The 24,963-nt window shown below is 53.7% G+C and overlaps 1 protein-coding gene across 2 annotated transcripts in view; it reads left to right on the plus strand.

Moving 5' to 3' along the window:
• Nucleotides 1-24,812, plus strand: part of NOS3 (nitric oxide synthase 3) — a 38,260-nt gene extending 13,448 nt beyond the window's left edge. For both annotated transcript variants that reach the window (XM_083406125.1, XM_083406126.1), the window contains 18 exons: nucleotides 226-327; nucleotides 1,097-1,291; nucleotides 8,454-8,527; nucleotides 9,409-9,553; nucleotides 10,874-10,978; nucleotides 12,283-12,350; nucleotides 14,103-14,219; nucleotides 15,393-15,567; nucleotides 17,042-17,168; nucleotides 18,203-18,281; nucleotides 18,482-18,666; nucleotides 19,646-19,815; nucleotides 20,687-20,897; nucleotides 21,115-21,202; nucleotides 22,298-22,419; nucleotides 22,506-22,654; nucleotides 23,753-23,947; nucleotides 24,250-24,812. In XM_083406125.1, the coding sequence (XP_083262251.1) occupies nucleotides 226-327; nucleotides 1,097-1,291; nucleotides 8,454-8,527; nucleotides 9,409-9,553; nucleotides 10,874-10,978; nucleotides 12,283-12,350; nucleotides 14,103-14,219; nucleotides 15,393-15,567; nucleotides 17,042-17,168; nucleotides 18,203-18,281; nucleotides 18,482-18,666; nucleotides 19,646-19,815; nucleotides 20,687-20,897; nucleotides 21,115-21,202; nucleotides 22,298-22,419; nucleotides 22,506-22,654; nucleotides 23,753-23,947; nucleotides 24,250-24,381 (2,439 nt within the window). In that variant the 3' untranslated portion in view covers nucleotides 24,382-24,812. The remainder of the gene's footprint in view (nucleotides 1-225; nucleotides 328-1,096; nucleotides 1,292-8,453; nucleotides 8,528-9,408; nucleotides 9,554-10,873; nucleotides 10,979-12,282; nucleotides 12,351-14,102; nucleotides 14,220-15,392; nucleotides 15,568-17,041; nucleotides 17,169-18,202; nucleotides 18,282-18,481; nucleotides 18,667-19,645; nucleotides 19,816-20,686; nucleotides 20,898-21,114; nucleotides 21,203-22,297; nucleotides 22,420-22,505; nucleotides 22,655-23,752; nucleotides 23,948-24,249) is intronic.
• The last annotated feature ends 151 nt before the right edge of the window (nucleotides 24,813-24,963 follow it).

Consider the following 24,963-nt stretch of genomic DNA (forward strand, 5'->3'; position numbering starts at 1 on the left):
TACTTCTTCCCTCCCAGGAGAGGAGGGGAAGTGACATCACACAGAGCCTTCTCTACCAATTACGTTTCTATGGTCTGAGCCAGCCTATCAGCAATTCAGCTCTATGGTCTTAACCCCTTCAGCTGCTAACTAGCAAAAATATGCCTTGTGAGATTGGATGGTGCGTCTTCCACGCAGGCAGCATAAAGGTCCTGCCCCCCCCCCCACCGAAACGTGTCTTTGCAGGAGGTGGCTGAGCAGATGGGGCTGGACACCCAGACGACCTCCTCCCTCTGGAAGGACAAGGCGGCCGTGGAGATGAATGTGGCCATTTTGCACAGTTTCCAGGTGATGGATTTGGGGGGGAGACAAGGGAGTGAGGCGCAGGTGGGGAGGGGAGGAGGAGGAAGAGGAAGAGGAGGAAGAGAGCTTGCTGGGAATTCACCCCCCGCCAGCCCCCCTTCCTGGGTAAGAGCATAAGACTAGATGACCCTTGGGGTCTCTTGCAGCTCTATAAATTCTGTGATTTAATGATTCTGCGATCAGCTTCCTGGGATCCCTGCAAGTTCTGGTGCCGGGGGAGAAAACCTTTCCTCTCTCCACTTTTCTCATGACAGGCATCCTTTTACAAGCATCTACTTTGTCACCTATTTCTCTACACGAAAATATCCCAAACGCTGCCCCCTTAGAGGATTTTCTCCAGAGACGGAGGATTCCCTGGGCTTGGGCCTTTTTGGAGGGGGAGGGCGGACCTTTCTGAGAGTGGCGGCTGCCTCTTGAACTAGCGTGGATTGAGCTCCCCCCTGTGGTGGGTCCCCAGGTCCCCACAGCCAGGAGGTGGAGAAACACGGAGGAAGGAAGCCGCCTTCAGCTACTCTTCCCTCCGGGGCGCCAGGCGGCGGGAGTACAGAATGGGAGAGTTGGAAGGGGACCCCCGAGGGCCATCTAGTCCAACCCCTGCAATGCAGGAATCGCAACCCCCCGCAGCCCTACCAGGAGATGCTGGTGCTGCCCCCACCAGGGACTGGACCCGGGACCCTTTCTCGTAAGGCTTCTGGGTGACAGGGGGCTGGGGTAGGGCTTCCCGGCCCGGCCCTGACCTTGCCTCTTCCTGCAGCTGGCCAAGGTGACCATCGTGGACCACCACGCCATCGCCGACTCCTTCATGAAGCACCTGGAGAACGAGCAGCGCCTGCGCGGGGGCTGCCCCTCCGACTGGGTCTGGCTGGTGCCCCCCATCTCCGGCAGCCTCTCCCCCGTCTTCCACCAAGAGCTGGTCAACTACCAGCTCTCTCCTCTCTTCCGGTACCAGGTGAGACCCCCCCTCACCCCCCCAAGGGGCTCCAGAAGAGGCTGCCCAGTGGGGAGGTGCTGCCTGCCCTCTGCGTGGCAAAGGGGTGCAGAGAGGAGGTGTTTGTGCCCAGGAGCGCCTCCTACAGGCATCTCCATGAAGTCATGGGCACAGAAATGCCAGCTCACATCTCTCCCCCCCCCATTTAACCAGGATCCTTGCCCTTTTTAGGGGGGAGATCTGTTGTTGGTAACCATTAATGTCTAACTGAACCATCCGTTTTGCAATATATACATTTTGGCATAAAGTTCTTTAGCATTTCATTTTAGTTTTTATGTAAAATAGAGAGAATATTTATAACAACAGTTAGAAATTGAAAGATGGAAAACAAAATGACAAAGGAGACCAGCAAGGTCCAAGTAAAGGATGTCAGCGTGATCCAAATATCGAGTCGAGTTCCAGATTCGCCAGGCTGGCGACGAGGTTGCCTTTATGTGCCCTAAAAGGAATGCCAAATCCTATAAAATCAAGGGAAAAAATCACAATAGATGCTAGGAGAGGATATGCTTATTAGATATATCCTTCCTTCCCCCCATTTGAGTTCAGCCAAGTGCATCCCTTTGCAACTTAAAAGGAAGGTTATTGTGGGTTTTCTGTACAGACACGCAAATAGATACAGATGCGCTAAGCCCACAACTCAGGCACATTTTACTTAGAATCATAGAATCATAGAATCATAGAGTTGGAAGAGACCACAAGGGTCATCGAGTCCAACCCCCTGCCAAGCAGGAAACACCATCAGAGCACTCCTGACATATGGTTGTCAAGCCTCTGCTTAAAGACCTCCAAAGAAGGAGACTCCACCACACTCCTTGGCAGCAAATTCCACTGTCGAACAGCTCTTACTGTCAGGAAGTTCTTCCTAATGTTTAGGTGGAATCTTCTTTCTTGTAGTTTGGATCCATTGCTCCGTGTCCGCTTCTCTGGAGCAGCAGAAAACAACCTTTCTCCCTCCTCTATGTGACATCCTTTTATATATTTGAACATGGCTATCATATCACCCCTTAACCTCCTCTTCTCCAGGCTAAACATGCCCAGCTCCCTTAGCCGTTCCTCATAAGGCATCGTTTCCAGGCCTTTGACCATTTTGGCTGCCCTCCTCTGGACACGTTCCAGTTTGTCAATGTCCTTCTTGAACTGTGGTGCCCAGAACTGGACACAGTACTCCAGGTGAGGTCTGACCAGAGCAGAATACAGTGGCACTATAACTTCCCTTGATCTAGATGCTATACTCCTATTGATGCAGCCCAGAATTGCATTGGCTTTTTTAGCTGCCGCGTCACACTGTTGACTCATGTCAAGTTTGTGGTCAACCAAGACTCCTAGATCCTTTTCACATGTACTGCTCTCAAGCCAGGTGTCACCCATCTTGTATTTGTGCCTCTCATTTTTTTTGCCCAAGTGCAATACTTTACATTTCTCCCTGTTAAAATTCATCTTGTTTGTTTTGGCCCAGTTCTCTAATCTGTCAAGGTCGTTTTGAAGTGTGATCCTGTCCTCTGGGGTGTTAGCCACCCCTCCCAGTTTGGTGTCATCTGCAAATTTGATCAGGATGCCCTTGAGTCCATCATCCAAGTCGTTGATAAAGATGTTGAATAAGACCGGGCCCAAGACAGAACCCTGTGGCACCCCACTAGTCACTCTTCTCCAGGATGAAGAGGAACCATTGATGAGCACCCTTTGGGTCCGGTCAGTCAGCCAGTTACAAATCCACTGAGTGGTAGCATAGTCAAGACCGCATTTTACCAGCTTCTTTACAAGAATATCATGGGGCACCTTGTCAAATGCCTTGCTGAAATCAAGGTAGACTACATCCACTGCGTTCCCTTCATCTACCAGGCTTGTAATTCTGTCAAAAAATGAGATCAGGTTCGTCTGACATGACTTATTTTTCAGAAATCCATGCTGACTATTGGTGATCACAGCATTCCTTTCTAGGTGCTCACAGATTGTTTGCTTAATGATCTGCTCCAGAATCTTCCCTGGTATTGATGTCAGACTGACTGGGCGGTAATTATTTGGGTCCTCTCTTTTCCCCTTTTTGAAAATAGGGACAACATTTGCCCTCCTCCAGTCTGCCGGGACTTCGCCTGTTCTCCAGGAATTCTCAAAGATGACTGCCAGTGGTTCTGAGATCACATCTGCCAGTTCTTTTAATGCTCTTGGATGCAGTTCATCTGGCCCTGGAGACTTGAATACATCTAAACTAGCCAAGTATTCTTGTACTATCTCCTTATTTATTCTGGGCTGTGTTTTCTCTACTGAATCATTTGCTCCAAATTCTTCAGGTCGGGCATTGTTTTCTTTACTTGTTCACATTCAACTTTATGCACGTGGCAAAATAAAACAAAACGGGGGCCAGGCATCCAGGAAAAAATACTTTGGCAATTCTGCCTGCTGTTGCACCCGATGTGTTTTCACCAAATGCAATTTTGGCTTTAGACACAATCCCCAGAACAGAACCTGCGTAAGTTACGAGCATAGTGTACGTATAGGAAGGCATTGCAGGTTTTGGTGTCCTCGGGTGTCTTCCCGTGTAAAAGTTGGGGTGTCTAGGCGACGTTTCGACGAGGTCTCACTCGTCATCTTCAGGCTGGTGCTTTCGGCTTCTTGTTACTGGAACAGAGCAGGATCTCAGTGTTTGAGTTCCTATAAATACTGTTGAGGAGGTGTGGTGTATAGCCTCCAATGTTCTGGGCAGAGAGGAGGTTCCCAGGCTAGTGTGCCTTTTCTTCTTTTGTTCCTTAATTACTTGAGGGATATCTTGAGTGATTTCTTGAGTGATTTCCTGAATCCCACTTAGGTGGGTCATTAGGTGTGGATTAGTTGCTAAAGTCTTCGTGTCTTGAACTCTTGAACTTTGTGAAGAGTTTTTCTGAGAAGATGGCTGTACTGCACTTGGTTGTGCTCTGGCTTGGCTTCGTGTATAGGGGCGAGCTGTGGTTTTGTGGCCTGTGCCAGCCAGATCTGTGTAGGGATTGCAGGGGGGTGCAGCATCCGGAGGTGCCACCCTGGTTTGGCTACTGGATGGTGTCTGTAATTTATCTGTGGAGAGGGTCTGGGTTTGGGTCTGGTGTGGTTGATTGGTGATGGCGTTCTGTGTGCCTCTGGATCTGGTGTCAGATTTTGTGGGGAGGGCTAATTTCCAGATGTCTGGCAAGCGGGATGTGTCGTCACGCTTGTTCATGTTGTGAGGGTGTTTCTCTATCTCGATGGCTTCCATGATTATTCTCTTGTGGTGATGTTCCATGTTAAAGAGCAATTTGGAATCTGCAAAATTAATTTCGTGTCCTGTTTCTTTCATGTGTTGGAAAAGAGAGGAAGTTTTTTCTTCTTTTTTGACGGCATTCTTGTGTTCTGCGATACGTGCATTTATTCGTCTGTTTGTTTGTCCAATGTACGTGGCTGGGCAGACTTTGCAGGGTATTTCATAGACCCCTTGGTTTTCCAACTGAATTTTATCCTTGGGGTTTCTGAGGATATTGGCTATTTTTTGGTTGGTGCAAAAGGCTGTTTTGATATTGTGTTTATGGAGGATTTTGCTAATTTTATCTGTAGTGCCCTTGATATAAGGAAGGAGGGCTATGCCATTGTTTTCTTCTGTGTCTTGGTTTTTGGGGGGTGTTTCTTTTTGGATTAGCTTCGTAACCCTGTTTTGCTGGTATCCATTGGCAATTAACACATTTGAGAGATTCTGTAACTCAGTTGTCAAGTGGTCTTCGTCAGCCAGGCGTTTGGTTCTGGAGATGAGAGTCTTGGCTACGGAGTTTATTTGTGCAGGGTGGTGGTGTGATTGTGCATGTAAGTAGCGGTTGGTGTGTGTTTTTTTCCGGTAGATAGTGTGTCCTAGGGAGCCATCAGGTTTTTTGTAGATTAGGACGTCAAGGAAGGGAAGTTGGTTGTTGGCTTCTATTTCCATAGTGAATTGTATTTTGGGGTGTAGGCTGTTGAGATGTGTGAGGAAGCTATCCAGTTTTTCCTTCCCGTGTGGCCAAATTACAAAGGTGTCGTCAACATATCTGAGCCAAAGTTTGGGTTTGTGTTCTGACTTGTCTAAAGCATTGGTTTCAAAGTGTTCCATGTACAGGTTAGCGATGACCGGTGAGAGGGGTGATCCCATAGGTGCTCCTTCTATCTGTTTGTATCTTTGTCCATTGTGGATGAAGTACGTGTTGGTTAGGCAGTGGTTGGTCAGGTCCAAGATGTATTCGGGGGGATTGTATTTGTTTTGAATGGCTGTCAAGGCTTCATTAATGGGCACTTGTGTGAAGAGAGATACAACATCGAAGCTCACAAGTAGGTCATTGGGTTGTAGGTTTTGCTTCTTTATTGTTTCTATGAACTGGAAGGAGTTTGGAACGTGTGAAGAGATGGATTCTGCATAGGGCTGAAGTTGCTTGGCGAGAAATTTAGCGAGATTTTGTAGAGGTGAGCCTATGGAGCTGACTATTGGTCTGAGTGGTGTTCCTTCTTTGTGTATCTTGGGGAGGCCGTAGAGTTTGGGGCATCTGGATGATTTTTCTCTGGGGATGATTCTTAGCTGGATTTCTTCACTGATAGGAGAGGCTTTTATTTTGGATTTGGTGGTTTTTTCCAGATAGGTGGTGGGATCTGTTTTTATAGGTTGGTAGGTAGGGTCTTGGAGTAGATTTGATAGTTTTGCTTGGTAGTCCGATGTGTTCATCACAACAGTGGCATTACCTTTGTCTGCTGGGAGAATGATTATGTTGTTGTCTTTCCTCAGGTTGGTGAGTGCTTTCTGTTCTTCTTTGTGTAAATTGCTTCTGGGTGGTTTGCTGGAGCAGAGGATGTTGGTGACTTCAAGTCTGATTTTATTGGCTTCATCTGGATTGATTTTGGTTAGGCTAGCTTCGACTCCGCATATGATGTTTTCCGTGGGGATGCGTCTCGGGGCGACTGCAAAGTTGAAACCTTTGGAGAGTACTTTGGTTTCAGTTGAGGTGAGGATCCTGTCTGATATGTTATGTACTGTTTGTTTCATGGGTTGTTGTGGAGGGTGGCTGGGCTTCTGGCGTTTCTCTAGTTTGTGGAGTTTGTTGGTGTGTGTGTCTGTCTTGTGTGAGGTCTCCGTTTCAGCTCTCCAGACGGCTAGTTGTTTGCATTTGTCCCAGAGTGCAGGGTGGATTTTGTTACAGAGTTTGAGGTGAAGAGTGAGTAGATCTTTGTTGGTTTGGTTTAGTAGGTATCTTTTCTTGTGTAGTTCGTTTCTGATTAGAGATAGTTCAGTTCGTTTCAGGATCCTTTCGGTAGCTGGGGTTTTAGAGTGGAATTTAAGTTGGAAGCATGTGGGAATTAAGTTGTTGTCTCGGCAGTTGCGTAGGAACAAGAGATCACATAAGATGGTGGCTCTTCGGATTTCTAGTTTCTCGTAGGTTCTTGTCAGCTGGAAGGTTTCCTCCCCGTAGAGGTGAGATATTTGCTTTCGTAGATTTTCACGGGTACAGGAATGCAGGTTTTGGTGTCCTCGGGTGTCTTCCCGTGTAAAAGTTGGGGTGTCTAGGCGACGTTTCGACGAGGTCTCACTCGTCATCTTCAGGCTGGTGCTTTCGGCTTCTTGTTACTGGAACAGAGCAGGATCTCAGTGTTTGAGTTCCTATAAATACTGTTGAGGAGGTGTGGTGTATAGCCTCCAATGTTCTGGGCAGAGAGGAGGTTCCCAGGCTAGTGTGCCTTTTCTTCTTTTGTTCCTTAATTACTTGAGGGATATCTTGAGTGATTTCTTGAGTGATTTCCTGAATCCCACTTAGGTGGGTCATTAGGTGTGGATTAGTTGCTAAGGCCTTCGTGTCTTGAACTCTTGAACTTTGTGAAGAGTTTTTCTGAGAAGATGGCTGTACTGCACTTGGTTGTGCTCTGGCTTGGCTTCGTGTATAGGGGCGAGCTGTGGTTTTGTGGCCTGTGCCAGCCAGATCTGTGTAGGGATTGCAGGGGGGTGCAGCATCCGGAGGTGCCACCCTGGTTTGGCTACTGGATGGTGTCTGTAATTTATCTGTGGAGAGGGTCTGGGTTTGGGTCTGGTGTGGTTGATTGGTGATGGCGTTCTGTGTGCCTCTGGATCTGGTGTCAGATTTTGTGGGGAGGGCTAATTTCCAGATGTCTGGCAAGCGGGATGTGTCGTCACGCTTGTTCATGTTGTGAGGGTGTTTCTCTATCTCGATGGCTTCCATGATTATTCTCTTGTGGTGATGTTCCATGTTAAAGAGCAATTTGGAATCTGCAAAATTAATTTCGTGTCCTGTTTCTTTCATGTGTTGGAAAAGAGAGGAAGTTTTTTCTTCTTTTTTGACGGCATTCTTGTGTTCTGCGATACGTGCATTTATTCGTCTGTTTGTTTGTCCAATGTACGTGGCTGGGCAGACTTTGCAGGGTATTTCATAGACTTTGCAGGGTATTTTGTGGCTGGCACAGGCCACAAAACCACAGCTCGCCCCTATACACGAAGCCAAGCCAGAGCACAACCAAGTGCAGTACAGCCATCTTCTCAGAAAAACTCTTCACAAAGTTCAAGAGTTCAAGACACGAAGGCTTTAGCAACTAATCCACACCTAATGACCCACCTAAGTGGGATTCAGGAAATCACTCAAGAAATCACTCAAGATATCCCTCAAGTAATTAAGGAACAAAAGAAGAAAAGGCACACTAGCCTGGGAACCTCCTCTCTGCCCAGAACATTGGAGGCTATACACCACACCTCCTCAACAGTATTTATAGGAACTCAAACACTGAGATCCTGCTCTGTTCCAGTAACAAGAAGCCGAAAGCACCAGCCTGAAGATGACGAGTGAGACCTCGTCGAAACGTCGCCTAGACACCCCAACTTTTACACGGGAAGACACCCGAGGACACCAAAACCTGCATTCCTGTACCCGTGAAAATCTACGAAAGCAAATAGGAAGGCATTATATATACAAAGAATGCAAGGCTGTTGTCACCCTGCAGTTTGCTTGGCTGCCACTGGGGGCGCTGCTAGCTGCAGTGTTACAATGGACTCCTGAGAGCTGCTTTGCGAAAAAACCTTTTTGTCTGGGGTGGGGGGCGGCGTTTCAGGGCTTGTGACCCCCGTCCCCAGTCCTGCTTCCTCATTCCCATGCTGTTCCCACAGAGCGACCCCTGGAAAACCTACATCCCCAAAGGAACCACTGTCACCCGAAAGAAGACCTTCAAGGAGATTGCCAAGTAGGTCCTTGCGGGGGGAGGAAGTGGGTCGCATCTTGGAGAGGGGGGGCCGCAGGGAGTGGGTCATTCCATCAGCACAAAGGGCTCTCAGCCGTGCCAAGGAATAAGAATTGTAGAGGGGCAAGGGAGCCCCAAGGGTCATCCAGCCCAACCCCCTGCAATGTGGGAAGCACTGTTTCTTGAGAGCTCTGAGGCAGGACTAGGGTGGGGGTGGGCGGCAGCTGGGGGGGGGCACACAATTCCAAGCCCTCCTCTGAAGAAACAGGGGCAGGAACCTGCTTCTAGCACCTCCTCAGAAATCCAGAAATCTTCCTGGATGCTCAGAGCATGAGCAGAGTGCAGCATGGCTCCGGAAGAGGCCATCCCTGGCCCAGATGCCTTTGGACATGCTCAGGGGCAAGATACCTCTCAGCAGCAGCAGCACAGGGAGCTTTTGCGACTGGGCCCTCAGACGAATAGTGCAAATAAGTACAAGCCGGGAGGGCGATGAGCCATTGAGGGCTGTGGCTCAGGGGGCAGGACATCTGCTTGGCATGCAGAAGGTCCCAGGCATGATCCCTGCTGGCATCTCCAGGTCACGGGAAAGGCTCCCCTCCTCAAATCCTGCAGAGCCTCTGCTGTCAGTCACTGCAGGCAGTCTGGTCTTGTGTTTTCATACCGTGAACCCCCTGAGATCTGTGGATGAAGCGTGGGACACAAATTTAATAGAACAATCCAATCCATTAATAGTGTGTTCTGCTTGGCTCTGCATCCCCAATGCCTGTCCAGGCCTGGGCAGGGTTGCCCTGGGGAAGGTGCCCCCTTCCTTCCGCACGCCGTCCTGCCTGGGGAAGGTGGGCTGGGCTGAGTCCTCCTGTCCTGCTCTCCCCCCCCCCCTGCAGAGCGGTCAAGATCTCAGCCAAGTTGATGGGCCACGTGATGGCCAAGCGGGTCAAGGCCACGATCCTGTACGCCTCCGAGACGGGGAAGTCGCAGGCCTACGCCCTGAAGCTGAAGCAGCTCTTCAAGGGCTCCTTTGCCCCACAGGTGGGCCCAGCGCACGGCGGGGGGGGGGGTCAGCAGCTGGGGTGGGTCTCACTGCCCCTTTGCCTCATGATGCCCACAGAGCACATGAAGCGAGGCGACGCTCCCCCCCCAAGTGGCAAGGAGTTCCCCAGGCGAAGTGTGCCAGCAGCGGCGCGTTTCTTGCCCCGTGTTTGGCAAGGCTCATGGTGGAACTGGAGGGTGTGTCTTGTGTTTGTGTGGTGTGACGCACTTCCGGCTCTCTGCTCTTTCCATTGAAGGCAATAATTCACTTTGGGTGGGGGGGGGGTCAAGGTCAACCTTAAGAACCTAAGAAGAGTCTTGCTGGATCAGGCAGTGGCCCCCCTGGTCCAGCCTCCTGGTCTCAGTGGCCAAATACCCCGAGAACCTAGGAATCGAGACAGACTGCCTCTGGTGCTGGAGGTTTCACCCTGGAGGGTCCAGAAGAAGAGAAGAGCCCGGCCAAAGGGTCCCCACCTGGGGCAGCATCCTGCTCTCCCAGGGGCCCCAAAGGGAAGCCCCCAAGCAGGATCAAGCCCTGGAGCAGGACTTGGGGAATAGGACTCAACGTTTGGTCCCCCAGCTAAAGATTTCTTATTTCCGCAGTAATTCCTCCTGGTAGAGTTTCTTTTTATGGAACTTCTCAAATGTAGATTGATTTATGTTATGTACTGAAGTTCTCACCCTGGGCCAGCAAGAGGAGACTGTAGATATGCAAATGAAGGATCGAAAGTGACGCTCAGTGATTCAGCTCAGCTCAGAGGACGGCCGCATCTGGCTGTGCTCTGATGTCCATCGATCCCACCTTCGTCGCCAGTGTTAAGTTGTGGGTGAACATAGCAGACGACACAGCGATTCTTCAAACAGCTCTTGCTTACTCAGAGGCCAGAATAGAACTGAAGTGAAGAGCTCGGTCAGCCTGCTTATCTAGAGCTCCAGAACAACGTAACTGTAGCAACTTTCTAAAACTATCCAATCACTGAACGTCACTTTCGATCCTTCATTTGCAACCAGCTAAAGATTTCTTATTTCCGCAGTAATTCCTCCTGGTACAGTTTCTTTTTATGGAACTTCCCAGTGGGTACCTGTACAAATATAGATGGATTTCTTATTTATTCTTCTTATTTTATGCCCCTCTGCTCAGTGCCCCCCCCCCAATCCGGCCCTGTTCCCAGCAATTGGCTCCAGATGCAGCAGGCAGAGCAGAGCCCTCCTGGCTCCAGGTCTCCAGCGAGCTCACAAGCTGCCCCTTGGGGGGCAACGGAGGGTGGGAGCATTTGAGGCCCCCCTTACCTTCCTGACCCCCCTGGCGCTTCCCGGCAGGTGGTCTGCATGGACGAATACGACGTCGTTTCCCTGGAGCACGAGACCCTCGTCCTGGTGGTGACCAGCACCTTTGGCAACGGAGACCCCCCCGAGAATGGCGAGGTGACGCTGGCTTCTCCCCCTTTTCCCCGAGACTCCCAAGTGGGGGGCAGCCTCCCTCAACCTGGCAGCCTTGGCATGTACTGGAACCCAAATCCAGATCCGTTGGGTGGTGGGTTGGGCTGTCACCTATCAGGGATTCTCTCGCTGCAATTCCTGCATGGGGGGGGGGCGCTGGAAGTGTAAACGATCATCAGACTTTGAAAAGCTGGTGTCTCCGGATAAAATGCCTTTGTTCTGTTGAATAAATAAAACTAAGTGGTTTTAATTGGATTTTGAATAGATGTGCAATTAATTCTGCCTCTTCTGAATTTTATCATGCTGTTCTGCAAACCGCTGCTCTGATTAAGTCTTTTTTGTAGGGCGGGGGGGGGGGGCGCACTGGGGATCAGCTGAGGACCTGGGAGAGCTCCATCTGTAGAGCAGCAGACTCTTCATCTCAGGGTCATGCGTTTGAGTCCCCCATTGAGGCAAAAGACTCCTGCATTGCAGGGGTTGGACTGGATGACCTTCAGGGTCCCTACCAACTCTGGGGATGGGTGGTGGCCTCCCAAAAATGGGGGTCCCACTCAGTGCTGGGCTGACTTAGGTCTGGTCTGCTCCCCCTGAAGTGATTTGACATTAAAGGCATGTATACAAAAGCATTTTCAAATGCAGAACATACAGGCTGAGATAAAAATCTCCATTTAGAATCACAGAGTTGGCCGGGATCCCCCAAGGTCCTCTAGTCCAACGCGCTCTGATGCAGGAAGCAGAGCTTGAAAAATCCCTGATCGACGGGCACTCCGCCTCTGCTGAACCCCCCCCCCCCCCGTGAGGTTTTGAAAAGGCAGTGGAAATGGTGCCTTCACGGCCCACTTCAGGCCTGGGGCTGATGGACGCCCTTTTCAGTGGGTTGTGGGAGGGGGGAATTGGGTTTGTGGTTGTTTTTACTACGTAGTTTGTGGTCATTTATGGTGTGAACTGCCCTGGGAGCTATGCAAATGTAGTAGTAGTAGCAGCATCAGCAACAACAACGATGATAACAATAGATGAGCTGGTCCTTCTCAGCTTGGCTCTCTCATGAGCAGAGCCTGGAATCTGTGGCACAATTATTGTACTTCTGAACATCTGCTCAGCTGTTCTCCTTTTCACCACCGTCGCACCTCCCCTATCTGAGCAGAACTGAGCCCTGGCCCCTCTTCTGAACCGCCTTGAGACCTTCGGGTTTGGGCGGCATATGAATTCGGTCAATGATAAAGACCATCTGCTTGGATTGGGTCCTCACTTGCTTGCCCCCCTGCCTCTCTCTCTCTCTCCCCCCGCAGAGATTTGCCCGCGCGCTGATGGAGATGTCCTGCCCTTACCTTGCAGACTCCGAGCCTGAACTGCAGAAGTAAGTCCTACCCAGAGGACTTTTGCCTCTTCCTCTTCCTCTCCTGCAGATCCAGACCCTCCTCCCCACAACCTCGCTCTGCCTTTTGCCTCGCTTGCAGTTTATTTAGAGGAAGCAACTGGGAGGCGGTTGTGACTTTGCAGGCGCACTCCGACTCCCGGAGGTTGGCAAAGGGTGCCTTGTGGATCTGCCCGGATCTGGCTGCCCTCTCCGCCCGGCAAGAGAGTCGAAGGGTCTTCCAGACCTTCAGGCTTTGCTCCCCCCCCCCATGTCTCTCTTCTTTAAGCTGCCTCTGTGACCTCCCCCCTCCCCACCCACGACCTCGACTTGGTGTCTTTCTGCCTGGAGGAAAGGGCACCCCTTCCTTTGATGCCTGCCCTCATTAGTGTCATAATCTACGGAGCTAATTAACTTTGCTGCCCACGGGGGAAGCGGCTCTGATTGGCGCCTGGACCCGGGTACGGGATGAGGCCGGTGCATCAAGCTGCCAGGGAACATCGCGGATGAAGGGCACTTTGGCCTCACCCTGCCTCTCTCCGCTGTGCATCCTCTGTGCAGCTGCTCCCAGGTCCCGACTTGCCACCCGCTGAAAGCGCCTCTTGGCCCCGAGGGAGGGCTGAGACCCCCCAAGCCAGAGTGATCTCTGTCCCTGGATGCGTAAGAGGAGCCTGCAGGATCAGGCCAGAGGAGGCCCATCTAGGCCAACATCCTCTTCTCCCGGTGATGAGGAGGCAAGAATGACGCCTCTCAGCTTTGACGCCTCCCTGGAAAGAAAAGGAGAGCAGTGCTTAGGGGCCCATTGTCGTGCCCAATGCAAGGTGGTTCTTTTAAAATTAGATTCAGAAGCAGTACAAACACAAGTGAGAAGATTAAAGATTTTATTCTAAACAGCAAGCATTATATACATTACCAAGCAACACTTTGATCTGCCCCTGGGAAGCCCTCAAGAAGTGGCAAAGTGACCTCCAGGCAGTCTCCAGTTCTTTGCACGACCCTCTGGCCATGAGTTCACGCACAAGCTTCTCAGAACTATGCCCCCAAACCATCTGATTTATAGATAGCTAACTGGTTAGCCTCCATGCCTTGCCCCACTAGCTGGTGCAGATTATTAATTAGCTATCCCCCTCTTCCAATACCGCACATTCCTCCAAACAGCGTCTAACACTCGGCATCATCACTTCCTTCCAGCAAATTCAAGGCTGTTCTCAGACATCAAAGAGCAGAACAAGAGAGGGGGGGGGGAGGAAACAGAGGCAGCAAGAGATGACCGTGCTAGATCACTATTTCCTCAAAGTACAGTGGACCCTCTGGATACGGATTTAATTTGTTCTGGGGGTCCGTGTGCACCCCAAAAAATCCGTAACCAGAGGCGCTGCTTCTGTGCACATGAGTTGCGCGCAGAGTGCTTTGCGCATGTACAAGCAGCGAAACCCGGAAAAATACTTCTGGGCTTGCTGCTTTTGCAGCCCAAAAATCATGTATCCAGAGAGATACGTAAGCTGAGGGTCCACTGTACAAATATATTCCGGAAAAGATTGCCCATACACCCATCTAGTCAGAGAATCACCGGATGGTCCACTCGATGCCCCCAGGGAAACCTGCGAGCAGGACCCGAGTGCGAGAGCAGCCCCTCTCCTCCCAGGGTTTCCAGCAACTGGGCTTCAGAATCGTCTGCGGAGGCAGACCAGGTGGGGGCCGGGGGGGGGCGCTGGTGGTGGAGCTTGCTGCCCCTTCTCCTCTCTCTCCCTGCAGGAGCTACAAGATGCGCTTCAACAGCATCTCTCAATCCGACGCGTCAGTAGCTGCGTGGAAGACCAAGAGGAGGGCCTCCAGCAACACGGACAGCGCAGGCGCCCTGGGGACCCTCCGGTAAGGTGCCCAGGAAGGGTCGGATCCTGCTTCCTCAGAGAGCAGAGCCCTGCAGGCTTCTGGGGCAGGACGCACAGAGGACAGGAGCTTCCACGGAGGCCCTCAGGGTGCAGCAGCCATGCCTTGCCCAGCCCCCCCCCCCACTGGCCATCTCCCTGCACCTTCATCAGGGCAGGAGCCCAGCAATGGCACAAATGCCCAGCTGGGCAGCAGAAGCTCCTTGTTGGTGGGAGCCATTGCAAAGGCCAGGCTCTTCCTTGGCAAAACCTGCATTTTCCTCCTCCTCCTCCTTGGCAGAAGCCAAGCCATCTTCTCCCCCCGCCCACCTTGTCCCTCCCCAGCCCTTGAGGTGCAGATGTACCAAATGCCTCTGACCCTCTAGCCAGGCTGGCCAGAAGCCCCCTCCTCCCCTTGCCCTCTGAGCTGAAGCCCAGCCCCACTTCTCAGGGCAGCGCCTGGGCATCCGTCTCCTTGGGCGACATTTTGTGCTGAAATGCCGGGAAGCTGAGCGACGAAAGGACTTCACAGCCGCAGGAGGGCTGGTGCTGAGCTGAGCACAGGGAAATCGATATTGTCGTGACCGGCTTTTAATGGGCCGAGTTCAGGAGGTCCAGACCAATCTTTAATTCAATACGGGCCATATTAAAATTTAACAGTTGTTTTGTTTTATTGGACTATTCTTTCCCCTAAGCTCTTGGGACAGAGCAAGTTTATTGGCTGTTTATTAGTGGGAGGAGGAGCCAAATGAATGAAAATTGGAAAGAAAAAGGCCGTGTGGGTTTTGTAACTGAGCGAGATTGGGCCAAAAGGCTGCCAGGGGAGCTCAGCCCATTCGGAAGAACTTTCTTGCAGTAAAAGCTGCTGGGTGGTGGGATGGGCTCCCTTGGAGGGCGGAGGGCTGTCCTTCCCTGGAGATTCTTAAGCAGAGATTGATCTTGAACTGTGGTTCCTGCATTGCAGGGGCTGGACTAGATGAGCCTTGGGGGTCCCTTCCAACTCTACCTTCTAGGACTCTGGGACTTGCTTAGCAGAGTCCCGCTGAGCTGCAGACTCCTTCTGGCTGGCCTTGGAGGTGCCCAGCTGGCAAAGGGCCTCTTGACTCCTGAGGGAGGGGCAGAGCCTGGCCCCCCACCCCGACCCCCCTCACCCTGCCTGTCTCCTCCTCCTTTCCAGGTTTGCCGTCTTTGGGCTGGGCTCCCGGGCCTACCTGCACTTCTGTGCCTTTGCGCACGCCGTGGACACGCGCCTGGAGGAGCTGGGGGGCGAGCGGATCCTGCCCATGGGCGAGGGGGACGAGCTCTGCGGCCAGGAGGAGTCCTTCCGCACCTGGGCCATGGACGTCTTCAAGGTGGCCGCCCTGCAAGGGGGGCGTTGTGTGTATGGGGGGGGGCGCTTTGGGAATCAAGAGCAACAATTGATCTGCAAGGGAGAGGGAGAGGGGAGAGAGTGAGAGCTTGGCATATGAAATAGGAGGTTCCCAAGCAGGCAGGAAGCAGATTTTCCTGCTTTGGAGTAAGCTGCTTGAGGCTCCAAAGGAGTCATTTATTTATTTATCATGAAATGTATATGCCTCTTAAATTCTTAAAAAAAACAAAAATGAAAACCGCAAAGATAAAACCACAATATTGTTTTTATATCCCGCCCATCTGGCTGGGTTTCCCCAGCTACTCTGGGTGGCTTCCAACAAAATATTAAAAGCACAATAAAACATCAAACATTAAAAGCTTCCCTAAACAGGGCTGCCTTCAGATGTCTTCTAAAAGTCAGATAGTTGTTTGTTTCCTTAACATCTGGAGGGAGGGCATTCCATAGGCAGGGTGCCACTACCGAGAAGGCCCTCTGCCTGGTTCCCTGTAACCTCACTTCTCACACTAAAATATAAAGCACTAAAACAGATTAAAATCAGCATCTGGAAAGGTTAGTCTAAACAAGACCATATTTAAATAAATTCCTTGGCTGGTCAGTGCAGCCCAAGAGCAGCAAGATTGTCGTGATCATTTAACAGGCCAGCTTTATTCTTTGTGGAAATCCTGACTGGGTCTCCAGCCGGCTGCCCTTCCACGTTGCCCCACAGACAAATCCGGGAGGCGGGGGCTCTGGGGGCTCCTTGCCAAGATGGCTGAGCTCTGTCTCTCCAGTCGGAGGCAGAAGGGCTTCTGAAGGGCAGCGGCTGGCAAGCGCAGGAGGGGAGAGTTGCTCTTGGGTTCGAATCCTGCTTGCAGGTTTCCCACCTGTTTGGCCACTGAGGGAAGAGGAGGCTGGACCAGGTGGGCCGTGGGCCTGATCCAGCCCCCCCCCCCCCCCCGGGATCTTCTCATGTCCTGCGCCACAATCCCTTTTTGCTGTGGGTGTGGATGGACAGGGAGGGAGGAGGGTGCCTCTTTTGCTGGAAAGCACTGACCTTTTGGATATATTGAGTTGCTAGAGATGCCCCCTCCCCTTTTGCAAGCCCCTCCCCTCTTTGCAAGCCCCTCCCCTCTCAGATCCTCCTTGGAGGGGCTGTTGCAGGTTGAATGGATGCTGAGCTTTGCTGGCAGGAGTGTGGGGTGCTGGTGCCGCCTGGTGGTCAGCTGGGGAATGGCACCGCTTGCTTGCTCCGGGGTCTCCCTTGGCTGGGGTGGAAGCCCCTGTCCCTCCATGTTGAGCAGAGGGAGAAGGTGCCCCACCCCTGCCAGCCCCACAGCAAGGTTCCTCTTCCCCAAGTGGGCAGCTGTGTCCTGCATCCCCTGGGGTCCCTCCCAGCCCCACCACCCTGCGCCCTCCCCAGAGTCCCCAGAGAGCAAGTCCTCCCTCCCTCCCTCCTGACCCTCGTCTCCCCACAGGCCGCCTGCGACACTTTCTGCGTGGACTCCCAGGTGGTGGGCACAGAGGTCTTCAACAGCCCCTGTCACTGGAAGCGCAGTCGCTTCCGCCTGGTGGTTCACCCGGCGGCCCTGGACCTCCTGCCAGGTACGTGACGGGCGGTGGATCATGGCCTCCTGCTGGTGCTCTGCCCAGGGACCAGCCCTGCCCTCGCTTACCCCAAGGATTGTGCATCTTCCCCTCCGCTGACCCTTGTGGGAGCAGAATGCCGGGTCTGGGGTCTGCAAGGATCTGCGCCGGAGACATATCTGCACCTTGTAGGTCACCCATTAGTGTAATAATAAAAAACTCAGCAGGAAAGTGGCAGAAAAGGGGGCACGAGTGTGGCATCTGGAAGGTTTTTGACCAGCAACGTACTTTTCCCAGCAGAGCTAATTTTGGGGGGCATCTTACTAACCAGAGTGTGATGCCTTGCACATCCCCATCAAAGCTGTGAGGCCTCGTATGCAAGCAGAACGCCCTGGCGGGGGGCATCAGAAGAGCTTAGCTGGGGAGGGGGCTCTTCTCCAACGCAACTGCCTTGAAGCTAAGGCCTGGCTTTTCTTCCACACCCCAGAGAAGCCCCCTTACTTTGGGCTCTGCCCCCCTCCCCCCATGCCTGGGGGGGGGGGACATTGATAATATGGCAGCCTAAGCAAGGACAAAACTTGGCGCCACTTGCGAAATGTTTCTTATTTTCTCAATATTTGCTTCCGGTACAGTAGCTTTCTCATGGATCCTCTCATTGGGTACCCATATAAATTAAGGTGGTGGTTGTTGCTAGTATCATTATTTTGCACTCCCTTGGCTCAGCACCCTGTGGCACTGCCTGTGCCCCCACCCAAGGGGTCCTGAGGGGCCCTCCAGTCAGTGCTTAATGCCTCCAAGGAGAGGTGGGGGGCTGACAGGAGCCACAAGCCCAGAAACCCCGCGAGGAGGTGGGGCCAAGTTGTCCCATCGTGTGGGGCAGGGAGGCACATCCTCAGAGGCCCCACTTTCGAGTTTCTTTGCATGGGCTCCACATTTTGCTTCCTTGTCCCCCACGGAGACCTTTCTCCCCGCTCCACTGCCGAATTTGGAAAAGCCAAGCTTGAAACATCTCCCTGCCTCCACCTTGACCCTTTGAGTTTCTCCCCCTTCAGGCCTGACCCTCGTCCACAAGCGCAATGTCGTTCCGTCCCACATCCTCTCCGTCAAGAACCTGCAGAGCCCAGAATCCAGGTGAGAGTCAAACCAGGACGGTTGGCGCTCATCCCAATTTGGCGGGCGCTTCTCCCTCTTGCAGCCCCCAGCCAAGGGGGCCTGATTTCCGCCAGCATTTGGGGTTGGGGGTTCCTGGCTCCCTTGGGCACAGGCCACTGCCTTCCTGCTGCCCCCCCTCCCCCCAGGGCTGACCGCTCTTCTCCTTTCCCCCATTGCAGCCGCTCCACCATCCTGGTGCAGCTGCAGACGGGGGAGCAGCCAGAGCTGGCCTACCAGCCGGGGGACCACGTGGGCATCTTCCCCGCCAACAACGCGGAGCTGGTGGATGCCATCCTGCAGCGAGTGGAGGACCCGCCCCCTGCCAACGAGGCCGTCACCGTGGAAACCTTGGAGGCGGGAGAGAGTGAGTGGCCACCTGTGCCCAGACGGGCCTGGCCAGGCCCAGCCGTGGGGTGGGCACTGTGGGGCAAAGAAGGGTGCCCTCTCCTAGGGCCCAGACCAGGGTGCTGCCTTTCCAGTCCTGTAACTTTTTATACTGCAGTTGCTCTGCTTTATTTCTGGCTGTGTTTTCACTGGGCACACACACACACAAGAAAGATTGAGAATTAAATCTGTCAATTAAGATTTAAACCTCCTGTTCCACATGTGTGGGAGAAATATGAGAGTAAACAGGCTGTGAAGCCCTTTTAGCAAAGAAAAAACACTTGGGCACTTTGCAGCTTACTGAAAGCTGGGAATTAGTCAAATACACCTTTTTGTCCCTGTTTATTTGTGGTCTGCTGACCTTTCCCCTCTTTGCCCCCATTGCGAAAAGCGAAGCACACATTTTTGTAAGATAAACGAAAAAGTTTACTTACATTTCAACGCAGGCAGCAAATACATCCCACTCCTCTGGCCACCTTCCAGCTTGTAGCACTCAGAGCTGGACACGGGACCCCAGGCTGGCCACTGTGGACTAGTCGGGCCCTTGGCCTGATCCTGCAGGCTCTCCTTCTGGTTTTTAGAAGTGTCTAGATGAGCCACCAGTAAGGACTGATACTTTGTCAATGCTGCAGCTCCTCTTTGCAGACAAATGCTTGGGTGGCTGCAGTGAGCAAACTGGATCGATCTCCTTGAGGGGCTCTGCGGGAGGATGCTAGTTCCTCCCCCTCCCCCTCCCGGCACACACCTTTCTCCGCTGTTGGATGCCCACCTGTCCTGGATGTTTTAGCTGTGATTCCTGCCTTGCAGGGGGTTGGCCTAGATGACCCTTGGGGGTCCCTTCCAACCCGACCATTCTCCCATTCTGTGGTGGTGAAGCCTGACTAAAAGCCTTTTGAGCTGCTTGGCAGCTGGAAATTCCTGCGGCCACTGAGTCTCCCCCTCCTGCTTCTCCTCCTCAGGCCCAAAGCGCTTGTGGGTCCCCAGCCCCCGCCTGCCCCCCTGCACGCTGCGCCAGGCGCTCACCTTCTTCCTGGACCTCACGACGCCCCCCAGCGCCCAACTGCTCCAGATCCTGTCCACGCTGGCAGAAGACCCGGCCGAGAGGGAGAAGCTGCAGCGGCTGGGAGAGGTAGGGGCTGGGGGAGAGCAGGTGGAAATAGGTATTCTTCCCTCCCATCACACAACCTTGAAGCTGGGGCGTGTGTGTGTGTGTTATGGACCCCTTTATCTCTAACACACACACAGAGCCCACCCTGCTTAGCTCGCCTCCCGTGTCTCAGATGCACCAGCCTGCGGAACTCCCTCCCACCTGAGATTAGACACCCTCCCCGTGACTAAGGCACATGAATAAGACTTTCTTGTTCCAGCAGGTGTCTTAATATACCGTATTTTTCGCTCTATAAGACGCACCAGACCATAAGACGCACCTATTTTTGGAGGGGGAAAACAAGAAAAAAAATATTCTGAATCCCAGAAGCCAGAACAGCAAGAGGGACCTGGCTTCTGGGATAGCCGCGCGAAGCCTCTTCAGGGCAGCGGGAGGAAGGCTCCCCCAAGAGCCGTGCTCCCTTTAAAGAGCGCATGGAGCATGTGTGCGGCTCTTGGGGGCTTTCGCGGCTCTTTAAAGGGAGCGCTGAGCAGAGCCTTCCGCCTGCATTCGCTCTATAAGACGCACACACATTTCCCCTTACTTTTTAGGAGGGAGAAAGTGCGTCTTATAGAGCGAAAAATGCGGTATTTCATTTCCACCCCACCTATTCTTAGAAGGAGCTCAAGGGGGCAGAGGGGGCTGTTCTCCCCATCCTCACTTCATCCCCCCCCGCAACCCTGAGAGGGAGGCAGAGACTGGCCGAAGGTCACCCAGGGAGCTTCAGGGCCGAGCGGGGTCAGGGTGGGGGTGGGATTTGAACCTGGTCTCTCCCAGGCCCGACACTCTAACCGCTAAGCGCCCCTGCCTCTCGCTGCCCTCCTCCTTTCCCCCTCCGCTCTTGCCCCCGCAGGACTCCCTCCTGTACGAGGAGTGGAAGTGGTTCCGCTGCCCCACCCTGGAGGAGGTGCTGGAGGAGTTCCCCTCGGTGCCGCTGCCGCCCTCGCTGCTCCTCACCCAGCTGCCCCTGCTCAAGCCGCGCTACTACTCCCTCAGCTCAGCGCCCAGCGCCCACCCGGGGGAGATGCACCTCACCGTGGCCGTGCTCAACTACCACAGCCAGAGTGAGTTTCGGGGGGGGGGCTAGATGGCCTTTGGGGTCCCTTCCAACTTTACAATCTTGTGATTCTAAGGGAACAGCCCGTCACAGGGGTGCCTTGGCCACCTGGGGAGGGGGAAGACAGTTTCATTTGGGGGGGGTGTCATCTGATGGGGGTGGGGAGGAGAACCTCCCAGGCCGCCTCTCATTTTGCTCCCCCCCTCCCGCGCTTTGCTCCACAGACGGCAAGGGGCCCCTTCACTTCGGCGTCTGTTCCACGTGGCTGTCAAAGCTGGCACCTGGCGAGATGGTGCCGGTTTTCGTCCGAGGGTAAGGGGTCGGGGGGGGGGTTGGGCTTGGACCTTGAAGGAGCAGCTCTGTCCAAAGGTCCCCTCTGGCCTTAGCGTCCCAGAGGAAGGGAGCCAAACTCCCCCCCTGCTTTCCCAGAGAAAGAGGCACACGCAGTTGAGCCGCCAGAAAAGAATGTCTCTCCTGCTCTTGTGGACGTCCCACAAAGCTCATGTTGGAAGAAAGCACTTCGCTTCACATGTTACACCCACAACACAGAGTTGGACTGTGGAACTCCCTCCCCCAACCTTTCTCCTCCTCCTTCATGAATTTTTCCAGTCCTCTACCTGCCCGCAGACTGTCCGGTCAGAGTGGTGCATGCTCTGGTTATCTCCCGCTTGGACTACTGCAATGCGCTCTACGTGGGGCTACCTTTGAAGGTGACCCGGAAACTACAACTAATCCAGAACACAGCAGCCAGACTGGTGACTGGGAGCGGCCGCCGAGACCACATAACACCGGTCTTGAAAGGCCTACACTGGCTCCCAGTCCATTTCCAAGCATAATTCAAAGTGTTGGTGCTGACCTTTAAAGCACTAAATGGCCTCAAAGGCCTAGTAGACCTGAAGGAGCGTCTCCACCCCCATCGTTCTGCCCGGACACTGAGATCCAGCTCCGAGGGCTTTCTGGTGGTCCCCTCCCTGCGAGAAGCCAAGTTACCAGGAACCAGGCACAGGGCCCTCTTGGTAGCGGCACCCACCCTGTGGAACGCCCTCCCACCAGATGTCAAAGAGAAAAATAACCACCAAACTTTTAGAAGACATCTGAAAGCAGCCCTTTTTAGGGAAGCTTTTAATGTTTAATAGGTTATTGTATTTTAGTGTTTTGTTGGAAGCCACCCAGAGTGGCTGGGGAAACCCAGCCAGATGGGCGGGGTATAAATAATAAATTGTTATTATTATTATTAAAGCCCCCCAGGTTGGTGGTCGTTGCTGCCTCCTGGCAGGGAGTTCCACAGTCTGTGTTGCATGAAAAAGCCCTTCCTTTTTGCCTGGGCTGAATCTTGCAGCGTTCAGCTTCCGGGCTCCCCTCCTGTCACCCGCCAGGCAAGTGACTCTTGGTGTCTCTGCCCCACAGCGCCCCCAACTTCCAGCTGCCCCAGGACCCCACAGCCCCCTGCATCCTGGTGGGGCCTGGCACCGGCATTGCCCCCTTCCGGAGCTTCTGGCAGCAGCGGCTGCACAGCCTGGAGGCCGAAGGTGGGTGAGGCGGGCCGGGGAGGCTTTGGGCTGGGGGCGGCCGGCCTTTGCCTCTCCCAGCCCTGACCCCCTCCTGCCCCACACAGGGCTCCCCCCGGGCGAGATGACGCTGGTCTTTGGCTGCCGCAGCTCCCGCCACGACCACATCTACAAGGAGGAGGTGCTGGAGGCGCAGCAGAAGGGGGTCCTCAGCCGCGTCCTCACCTGCTTCTCCCGCGACCCAGATTACCCCAAGGTAGGAATATGGGAATTGGGGGGGGGGAGCCTCCTGTCTCCAGCCAGGGGCCCATCTGGTCCAGCAGCCTCTTCTCACACTGCAAGAGCAGCCCTGTCCTCCTGGGAGAGGCCTCCAGGTGTTTCTGGCCTACAACTCCCATGATCCCTAGCTAGCAGGACCAGCGGTCAGAGATGATGGGAACTGTAGTCTCAGAACATCTGTCCTGGGGCTTCCAGCAACCGGCATTCAGAAACATGGCTGCCTCTCCTCTTCCAGAGGCATCCAGGTTGGAGGCCACCCCTGCTTCCTGTGGAGGGAAGGACTTCCTTTTACCTGCCCTGAATCTTCCAACCTGCAGCTTCACTGGAAGTCTACTAGTTATAGCGTTGTAAGAGATGGAGAAAAAATCCCCTTTCTGCTTTCTCCAGGCTCTGCATAATTTTATAACCTCTCTCCTGTGGAAGGGAGTTCCACAGTTGAACTCCTCCTCCGTCCTCCAGTCTGTTCTGGGCCAGGAGGGCCAAGGAGGCCTCCACAAAACAAGGCTGGCGGCCAACGGGGACCCCTTCCGATCCGATTTAAGGGCAAGAAAGGAGATTCCTGCGAAACACGAGGAAGACCTTTCTGGCAGTTTGACAGAGGAACGGTTTCCCTCGGGAGACGGGGGCCTCTCCTCCCTTGGAGGCTTTTAAGCAGAGGTTGGAGGGCCACCTGTTGGGGATTCTTGAGCTGTGATCCCTGCCTTGCCAGGGGCGGGACCGCTAGATGATCCCTTGGGAGCCCTTCCAACTCTACAGTTCTCTCATTCTCAGGCTGTTCTGTGTCAGGAAGGCTAAGGGCAGCCTCTGTAAAATCAGGCTGGGCAAGGAGGACAGTGCAGTTCCAGCGCTGCCCCCCCCCCCCAGTGAGCAGTGGAAATAATAAAATGGGGGGCTCTGGGGGGGCAGATGGCAGCCACCCCCATCCAGCCAGACATGGGGGGGACAGAAGGTGATTCGTGCCTGTGCTTTGGCAGCCCTGATCCCAATCCGCAAGGAGCAGCCGCAATTCCTCAGCAAAGAGGGAGTGGCGCTCAGCTTATGCTCAGGGGAGCACTGGTTTCCCCTCTTCCTGCAGACATACGTTCAGGACCTGCTGCGCCTGGAGCTGCCCAGCTATGTCCACGAGGTCCTTTGCCAGAGGGGGGGCCACATGTACGTCTGTGGGGATGTCACCATGGCAACGGGGGTCCTGCAGACCGTCCAACAGATCCTGGCCAAGGAGGGCGGCATGACGCTGGCGGAGGCCGGGGACAAGATCAGCGAACTTCAGGTGAGGGAGGAAGGGACGCAGCCCCCCAGTCAGACCCCCCAGTGCTGGAGGCAAAACGCAGGCAGGCAGGCAGCCCTCAGGTGCCCAGGGCAGGGTCTTACGGGGGGGTGGCCCCCTTGGGTCACAGCAAATGCATCAGCACCACCAAATTGTGGGGCACCTTGAAACAGTCGGCGGCTGCCCTCCTTCCCTGCAGCGCTGGGGGCTGGACCAATGACCATTGGGGGTCCCTTCCAATGAAGTGCCCGGGGGGGGGCTGCATCTGCATGTGTAGCACCTGACGCTGCCTCTTTCTCTCCCAGGACCAGAACCGCTACCACGAGGACATCTTTGGCCTGACCTTCCGCACGCAAGAGGTGGCCTCGCTCATCCGCAGCCAGTCCATCTCCCAGCAGAAGCGCCAGTCCTTGCTCAGCCTCACCCCCTCCCTCTGAGACCCCCCAACCCAGCTCCAGATCTTGCCATTAAAAGCCTTTCCCCCCGCCCTGCTCTGGCGTCCGCGCACTCCTTTCTCCAAAGGGGGGAGGGTCTTAGAAGGGCAGCTCTCCCCTCTGATGGGGGATGCAGAGCCCAGCCAGCCTGGCCAGGAGCCCCTGGTCCTTTTCTCAGGGCATCCCTGCCTCCAGGGAGTTCCGTCGTTTTCACCCTGCATCGCATGAACAAGTCCTTCCATTCATCGCTCCTCAATCTTCTGCCTTCCGGCCACTTTTTAAAACAGAGCGCCAAGAACTGCGAGGGATGTATGATGGCAGAAGCAGACAAGGTATCCAAACTCCTGGTCCCAGGACAGCCTGGAAGCCAGGCTCTTTCTTCCTAAAATAATTGTGCCCAACTGTGGAAAATAAAGGCACCATCTGGCAGCGTCCGCAGAATGGAAGAATAGAAAAGCTTCTTAGCAAGAGAAGCCTCAGGCCAGAGGTGAAAGGGCATCGCAGGGTTGGACTAGATGACACTTAGGGGTCCCTTTCAACTCAACAGTTCTATGAAAGGGGACACAGCCAATCAGAACCAGCTAC

The sequence above is a fragment of the Podarcis tiliguerta genome (genome assembly GCF_965153285.1).
Source record: "Podarcis tiliguerta genome assembly, chromosome: 12".
Classification (NCBI taxonomy): domain Eukaryota; kingdom Metazoa; phylum Chordata; class Lepidosauria; order Squamata; family Lacertidae; genus Podarcis; species Podarcis tiliguerta.